This window comes from Oncorhynchus kisutch, linkage group LG14 (assembly GCF_002021735.2).
Source record: "Oncorhynchus kisutch isolate 150728-3 linkage group LG14, Okis_V2, whole genome shotgun sequence".
Classification (NCBI taxonomy): domain Eukaryota; kingdom Metazoa; phylum Chordata; class Actinopteri; order Salmoniformes; family Salmonidae; genus Oncorhynchus; species Oncorhynchus kisutch.
Genome location: NC_034187.2, coordinates 87,952,904 through 87,962,176, shown reverse-complemented (window position 1 = coordinate 87,962,176; position 9,273 = coordinate 87,952,904). Strand labels below are relative to the sequence as shown.

Genomic DNA, 9,273 nt, shown 5'->3' with positions numbered 1-9,273 from the left:
TATAGACCAAGAGAGAGACATGTATATATATACATGTCTCTCTCTTGGTCTATATATATATATTACTCTCTCTCTCTATATATATATATATATATATATCTGTCTCTGTCTCTCTCTGTCTCTCTCTCTCTCTCTCTCTCTCTCTCTCTCTCTTCTTGCTCTCTCTCTCTCTCTCTCTCTCTCTCTCTCCTCTCTCTCTCTCTCTCTTGCTCTCCTCTCTCTCTCTCTCTCTCTCTCTCTCTCTCTCTCTCTCTCTCTCTTGCTCTCTCTCTCTCTCTCTCTCTCTCTCTCTCTCTCTCTCTCTCTTCTCTTGCTCTCTCTCTCTCTCTCTCTCTCTCTCTCTCTCTCTTGCTCTCTCTATCAATTCAATTCAATTCAAGGGACTTTATTAGCATAGGAAACATATGTTAACATTGCCAAAGCAAGTGAAGTAGCTAATATATAAAGTGAAATAAACAATAAAAATGAACAGTAAACATTACACATCCAGAAATGTCAAAACAATAAAGACATTACAAATGTCATATTATACATATATATATACAGTGTTGTAACGATGTACTAATGTCATATTATACATATATATACAGTGTTGTAACGATGTACTAATGTCATATTATATATATATATATACAGTGTTGTAACGATGTACTAATGTCATATTATATATATATATATACAGCGTTGTAACGATGTACTAATGTCATATTATATATATATATATACAGTGTTGTAACGATGTACTAATGTCATATTATACATATATATATACAGCGTTGTAACGATGTACAAATGGTTAAAGGACACAAGATAAAATAAATAAGCATAAATATGGGTTGTATTTACAATGTGTGTGTTCTTCACTGGTTGCCCTTTTCTCGTGGCAACAGGTCACACATCTTGCTGCTGTGATGGCACACTGTGGAATTTCACCCAGTAGATATGGGAGTTTTTCAAAATTGGATTTGTTTTCAAATTCTTTGTGGATCTGTGTAATCTGAGGGAAATACTGTATGTATCTCTAATATGGTCATACGTTGGACAGGAGGTTAGGAAGTGCAGCTCAGTTTCCACCTCATTTTGTGGGCAGTGAGCACATAGCCTGTCTTCTCTTGAGAGCCATGTCTGCTTACGGCGGACTTTCTCAATAGCAAGGCTATGCTCACTGAGTCTGTACATAGTCAAAGCTTTCCTTAAGTTTGGGTCAGTCACAGTGGTCAGGTATTCTGCCGCTGTGTACTCTCTGTTTAGGGCCAAATAGCATTCTAGTTTGCTCTGTTTCTTTGTTAATTCTTTCCAATGTGTCAAGTAATTATCTTTTTGTTTTCTCATGATTTGGTTGGGTCTAATTGTGCTGTTGTCCTGGGGCTCTGTGGGGTGTGTTTGTGTTTGTGAACTGAGTCCCAGGACCAGCTTGCTTAGGGGACTCTTCTCCAGGTTCATCTCTCTGTAGATGATGGCTTTGTTATGGAAGGTTTGGGAATCACTTCCTTTTAGGTGGTTTTAGAATTTAACGGCTCTTTTCTGGATTTTGATAATTAGTGGGTATCGGCCTAATTCTGCTCTGCAGGCATTATTTGGTGTTCTACGTTGTACACAGAGGATATTTTTGCAGAATTCTACATGCAGAGTCTCAATTTGGTCTTTGTCTCATTTTGTGAATTCTTGGTTGGTGAGCGGACCCCCGAACTCACAACCATAAAGGGAAATGGGTTCTATAACTGATTCAAGTATTTTTAGCCAGATCCTAATTGGTATGTTGAATTTTATGTTCCTTTTGATGGCATAGAAGAACCTCTGTCTCTCTCTCTCTCTCTTCTGCTTTCTTGTGTTCTCTTTCCTTCTTTCTTTCTCTCTCTCTTTCTCTTTCTCTCTCTCTCTCTCTCTCTCTCTCTCTCTCTCTCTCTCTCTCTCTCTCTCTCTCTGTCTCTCTCTGCCTCTGTCTCTCTCTGCCTCTCTCTGTCTCTCTCTCTCTCTCTCTCTCTGTCTCTCTCTGTCTCTCTCTCTCTCTCTCTCTCTCTCTCTCTGTCTCTCTCTGTCTCTCTCTCTCTCTCTCTCAGCTGTATCCGGTCGGGGTGACTGCTCTGCTCTGCTCTACTTTCTGTCCCGCTGTGTGACACGTCATACATCTTCTATAGCTCGAGCCTCTACTACTCAACCATGTGGATGAGAATATTATCATGTTGTAAAAGAGAATGTGTTCTCAATGGTGTAACTAGCTAAATAAAGTTTTTAAATATGATATAACAGTTATTATTTCTCCCTCTGTCTCTCTCAAGAGAATATCGTGAGAGTGTCGTGTCTTTACTATCATTAAATTGAAGACTTAGTTTTTCTCAAAGATTCTCTGTAATTAGTATTACGCTATTAAACTGATTAATCATGTAACTGTAATTAACTAGGATGGCGGGCCACCAAGGAAAATATTCAGATTACACAGTTATAATTTCCTAATATAACCTTTCAGATATTTTATATCTGATTTAGTCTTCGAATTAATGAATTATTTACTTTACCTCACGTTCGTCTCATTCCAAACGTCGTAAATTGTTGGTTATCTGCACGAACCCAGTCTTCACTATGAGTCATCCATACATCAATTGTCTTAAATAATTTATTTACTAAGTAATTCACAGAAATGCATAAACAAACTAAGTAAATATGGTTACAAGAAAGGACAGCGGAATGTGCCCTAGTGGGATAAACCGGCATCGCGGCTTGGTGTACAAAAGGGGAAATGGGGGTCGACTGAGAAGACGACACACAGTTGATAATTATAACAATTGAAATGCTAATCCTTTGCACATGAACGCTCACTCATTCGGGAACAATTGCAATCAATATATATATTTACGCTCAGTGTGTCGTCTTGATCGCTGTTGAAAAGTTTGTTTCTTTTGTAGAATTGTCCGTCTCTCTCTCTCTCTCCCTTTGTCTGTCGTGGTTAGAGGGGATAGTTCAGAATGACATTCATTCATGTCGTTGTAGAAAGATGTTTCGGTGGTTGTCGTTCTTCGTGTTCAATGATACCGAAATTCCTAGCTGCAGACTAGTAATTCATATCAAAGACTTGTTCTTATTTTGTCGGTATCGATAGTCGAAGAGTTTAACCATGTGGGATGGTTAAAAGATTCAGCAGTCTGGTCTGCAACCTTTGTCCCCTCGTAATGGAGAAAAACATGGTCTGGTTGAGGAATTCTCAAGATTGGGGTTTTATTCGGGAGTTGCAAAAAAGGGCCTGTCCCAGGATGCCCGACCCTAACTGGGCTCATGGACGGTCCTCTGATTTAGTTAAACTCAAAGGGGAATTGGAGTTTCCTTCATTAAACAGTCCAAAATCACATGGCACAATTTCACAAACAGTTCCATCCTCACTCATTCATCTTATACAACAATTAGATGTAAACCTCATATCTGAGGCTATTGTATAAACAGCGTTATGGTAATGTGGCCACACCGTCTCCCATGAGCCCCACAAAATGGTACCAAACGGACCAGTTCATAGCTTCACCGATCTTTTATACCTTCTCCAGAACATAAATGTTGTTCGGACCTCAAGTTCTGTGAGGTGGAAGAAATTCCTTTGTTCTCTATGAAAACAGTCTCTATACTGTGTGGCCATGAGGCAGGGTACGACCTCTCTGACCACAGTAGCCTGGTTGTAGGAGACAGAGAGAGGGGGATGGTGCTCGCTGTACCCAACGAGGGCAACGTCATGACAACTGTCAACGTGGACAGTTCTGTGAGTGGCTTTGGATATTAGCCTATGTAAAGTATATACGCTGGGAGTCAGGAAACAGGTGAGGAAGGTGAGTATAATAAAGAACCGTAGCCAATGAACAAACACGAGGAGCCTACATGAGGAGTAATCAAGGAGAAAATGATTAGCAGGTGGTTGCCAGGTGTGTGTAATGATGGTTGCCAGGTGTGTAATGATGGTTGCCAAGTGGGTAATGATGGTTGCCAGGTGTGTAATGATGGTTGCCAGGTGTGTAATGATGGTTGCCAGGTGTGTAATGATGTTTGCCAGGTGCACAATGATGGTTGCCAGGTGAGAAATGATGGTATCCAGGTGTGCAATGATGGTTGCCAGGTGCGCAATGATGGTTGCCAGGTGTCCTCAATGTGGGTTGCCAGGACTGGTGGTTAGTACCCTGGCGACGTCGAGCACCGGAGGGAGGGAATTGGAGTGACAGCCTATATATCGAAAACAGTGTATTTTTCTGCTCTGTGGATTTGGATGAAGGTACTCGCTAAATGACCATGTTACCTAAATGGCCATGTTACCTACATGCACCTAAATGACCATGTTACCGACATGTACCTAAATGACCATGTTACCTAATCGACCATGTTACCTACATGTATCTAAATGACGATGTTACCTACATGTATCTAAGAACCATGTTACCTACATGTATCTAAATGACGATGTTACCTACATGTACCTAAATGACCATGTTACCCACATGTACCTAAATGGCCATGTTACCGACATGTACCTACGTGACCATGTTACCTACATGTACCTATATTACCATGTTACCTAAATGGCCATGCTACCTAAATGACCATGTTACCTAAATGACCATGTTACCTACATGCACCTAAATGACCATGTTACCTAAATGACCATGTTACCTACATGTACCTAAATGACCATGTTACCTAAATGGCCATGTTACCTACATGTATCTAAATTACCATGTTACCTACATGTACCTAAATGACCATGTTACCTAAATGACCATGTTACCTAAATGACCATGTTACCTAATCGACCATGTTAACTACATTTACCTAAATGGCCATGTTACCTAATCGACCATGTTACCTACATGTACCTAAATTACAATGTTACCTACATGTACCTAAATGGCCATGTTACCTACCTGTATCTAAATGACCATGTTACCTAATCGACCATGTTACCTACATGTACCTAAATGACCATGTCACCCACATGTACCTAAATGACCATGTCACCCACATGTACCTAAATGACCATGTTACCGACATGTACCTATGTGACCATGTTACCTACATGTATCTAAATGACCATGTTACCTACATGTACCTAAATGACCATGTTACTTACATGCACCTAAATGACCATGTTACCTACATGTATCTAAATGACCATGTTACCTAAATGACCATGTTACCTACATGTATCTAAATGACCATGTTACCTACATGTATCTAAACGACCATGTTACCAACATGACCATGTTACCGACATGTATCTAAATGACCATGTTACCTAAATGACCATGTTACCTACATGTATCTAAATGACCATGTTACCTACATGTATCTAAATGACCATGTTACCTACATGTATCTAAATGACCATGTTACCAACATGACCATGTTACCGACATGTATCTAAATGACCATGTTACCTAAATGACCATGTTACCTACATGTATATAAATGACCATGTTACCTACATGTATCTAAATGACCATGTTACCTACATGTATCTAAATTACCATTTTACCTACATGTACCTAAATTACAATGTTACCTACATGTATCTAAATGACCATGTTACATACATGTATCTAAATGACCATGTTACCTACATGTATCTAAATGACCATGTTACCTACATGTATCTAAATGACCATGTTACCTAAATGACCATGTTACCTACATGTATCTAAATGACCATGTTACCTACATGTATCTAAATGACCATGTTACCTACATGTATCTAAATGACCATGTTACCTACATGTATCTAAATGACCATGTTACCTAAATGACCATGTTACCTACATGTATCTAAATGACCATGTTACCTACATGTATCTAAATGACCATGTTACCAACATGACCATGTTACCGACATGTATCTAAATGACCATGTTACCTAATGACCATGTTACCTACATGTATCTAAATGACCATGTTACCTACATGTATCTAAATGACCATGTTACCTAAATGACCATGTTACCTACATGTATCTAAAACAGTGTATTCCTCTGTGTCTCCAGATCACACTGAGAAGTGCTCCACTATGCCCGACTCACCTGCGGATGTGAAAGCACAATCCAGGTTAACTCCAACCACCATGCCTCCTCCTCCTCCAACCACCCAGGGAGCCCCTCGAACCAGCTCCTTCACACCTACTACATGTAAGTACTGACACACACACACACACACAAACACACACACACACACACACACAGGGAGCACCCTGAACCAGTTATTTCACCCCCACTACTGTGCTGTACATGTCAGTACTACCGACCCAGCCATCAAGCCAGGCATACAGACAGACAGACAAACAGCCAGGCATACATACAGACAGACAGACAGACAGACAGACAGACAGACAGACAGACAGACAGACAGGCATACAGACAGACAGACAGACAGACAGACAGACAGACAGACAGACAGACAGACAGACAGACAGACAGACAGACAGACAGACAGACAGACAGACAGACAGACAGACAGACAGACAGACAGACAGTGTGTAACTCTAGTGTTATTTTATTGTTGTGTTTAACCCTAGTGTTGTAGAATATAATAGTTTTTCATTGAATCAAATCCAATCAAATCACTTTTTTAATGCTGTGTTGTGTTGGACCTTTTGTTATTTTCTCCATCTTCTTTGTGTCTCTAGTAACCAACGGCAACAACAGCCACTCCCCCAAGGCGTTGAACGGAGCGCCTTCGCCACCAAATGGCTTCAGCAACGGCCCTAGCTCCTCCTGCTCTTCCTCGCTGGCCAATAAGCAACTCCCTCCAGCGTGTGGCGCCCGGCAGCTCAGCAAGCTGAAACGCTTCCTCACCACACTACAGCAGTTCGGCAACGACATCTCGCCTGAGATCGGAGAACGCGTCCGCACTCTGGTGCTGGGGCTGGTGGTGAGTCTGTAAACCAAGGGTTCCAAAATGTGCTCCTGTGCCCCCTCACCCTCCATGTTCAGATAAACACTATCTCCTCTCCCTCCGTGTTCAGATAAACACTATCTCCTCACCCTCCACGTTCAGATGAACACTATCTCCTCTCCCTCCGCTTTCAGATGAACACTATCTCCCCACCCTCCACGTTCAGATGAACACTATCTCCTCTCCCTCCGTGTTCAGATAAACACTATCTCCTCTCCCTCCTCGTTCAGATAAACACTATCTCCTCACCCTCCGTGTTCAGATAAACACTATCTCCCCACCCTCCACGTTCAGATAAACACAGGTGTGGGTGGATGCTGTGCATACATGGTACATACATTACATGTAACGCTTATCTAGAGACACAGTTGTATGTATGGTAAAAGACTGGCATGTGATGGCACTATATACCCTTTTGACCAGAGCACTATGGTCTTCTAATGTTAGTGGTGGTAACACACATTGTATTGAATAGAAGCAATACCTAAACTAGCTCTGCCTGCCAGTCCTTAGACTTTTACTCTCTCCATATGTCTCCCATTAAACTAAAATCATTCAATCCCTGACAGGACATGGTTACCTTCCAATAACTTATTATCATATAATGTATTCCATATGTATTCAGGTCTCTCTCACTGTGTCTCTCTCTTTCTCTCTTTCTCTCTGTCTCTCTCTGTCTCTCTGTCTCTCTCGCTCTCTCTCTGTCTCTCTGTATCTCTGTCTCTCTCTCTCTCTCTCTCTCTCACTCTCTGTCTGTCTCTCTCTCTCTCTCTGTCTCTCTCTCTCTCTCTCTCTCTCTGTCTCTCTCTCTCTGTCTCGCTGTCTCTCTCTGTGTGTCTCTCTCTTTCGCTCTCTCTTTCTCTCTCTCTTTCTCTCTGTCTCTGTCTCTCTCTCTCTCTCTGTCTCTCTCTCTCTCTCTCTCTCTCTCTCTGTCTCGCTGTCTCTCTCTTTGTGTGTCTCTCTCTTTCGCTCTCTCTTTCTCTCTCTTTTTGCTCTCTCTTTCTCTCTGTCTATCTTTACTCTGACCTAGAATTCAACGTTAACCATAGAGGAATTCCACTCCAAGTTGCAAGAAGCGACCAACTTCCCTCTCCGACCTTTTGTCATCCCGTTCCTGAAGGTAAGTCGTATTTCACAAGGAGGGACGACAGACACACAGCCAGATCTGGAAACCATTTAACCAGCCGCAGAGCTGAGACGCAGATGTGTATATTTCGTTAGTCTGTTTTTCATTCCTTCATTCCTTGGATGGAAGAAGGCCTAGAAGCCGGTTCTATTGAACCTCATTTCATTTTCATGGATATATTTTTTCAATCTCTCTTTATTCAAGATTTAAGTGGAAAGATAATTTGGCCTAGTGAAATATCATGAGTCTAGTTGAGGGGGGGTCTGGACTGGTCTGACCCCATGTCTCTCCCTGGTCACTCTACTCTAGTCTGTTGGGCATCTATTGTTAGGGTGCATCCCAAATGGCACCCTATTCCCTACTCAGTGCACTACTTCTGGTACCCTATTCCATATGGGCCCTGGTCAAAAGTAGTGCACTAAGTCGGGAATAGGTGTAATTTGGGACGCAGATTTTTGCTTTGTTGCTTTTCTCCATGAGCACAGAAACATGAACAGCCTGGATCCATCCACTAATGATGCAACATCAGGCTCTACTATACTATATTATATTATATATTCTATATAGTATACTAGTATACTGATTTATAGGGGTCAGGTAGAACCAACTCAACACTTAACCAAGACTTCCTTTATTTTGTCCTTCTCTCTCTCGCTCTCTGTCTTTCTCTCTATTTTTCTTTCTCACTTTTTCTTTCTCTCTCTCCTCACCAGTTCCCCCCTTCTCTCAATTTAATTAAATTTCAATTCACTTTATTGGCATGACGTAATAATGTACATATTGCCAAAACTTTGGAGATTTACAATATTAACATAAATAACACTATTAATCAATGTTGTCACCGGTAGCAACAATAATCAAGGGTATAAACCAGTGCCTTGTATTCACTTGGCATTTCTCTTATTTTGTTGCATTACAACCTGTAATTTAAATAGATTTTTATTTGGATTTCATGTAATGGACATACACTTCACAGAGCTGGGCTTTACGGAAGAGTGGCCAGAAAAAAATAAGCAAACATGTTTGGTGTTCGCCACATGTGGGAGACTCCACAAACATATGGTAGAAGGAAGGTACTCTGGTCAGATGAGACTAGAATGTAGCTTTTTGGCCATCAAGGAAACGCTATGTCTGGCGCAAACCCAACACCTCTCATCACCCCAAGAACACCATCCCTACAGTGAAGCATGGTGGTGGTAGCATCATGCTGTGGGGATGTTTTTCATCTGCAGGGA

General features: G+C 41.3%; 1 protein-coding gene across 1 annotated transcript in view; it reads left to right on the top strand.

The window, feature by feature from the left end:
- Window positions 1-8,107, top strand: part of LOC116353440 (protein CBFA2T1-like) — a 107,845-nt gene extending 99,738 nt beyond the window's left edge. Inside the window, exons 2-4 of the mRNA XM_031789141.1 lie at window positions 6,006-6,146; window positions 6,644-6,888; window positions 7,943-8,107. Coding sequence (XP_031645001.1) covers window positions 6,029-6,146; window positions 6,644-6,888; window positions 7,943-8,092 — 513 coding nt within the window. The 5' untranslated portion in view covers window positions 6,006-6,028 and the 3' untranslated portion in view covers window positions 8,093-8,107. The remainder of the gene's footprint in view (window positions 1-6,005; window positions 6,147-6,643; window positions 6,889-7,942) is intronic.
- The last annotated feature ends 1,166 nt before the right edge of the window (window positions 8,108-9,273 follow it).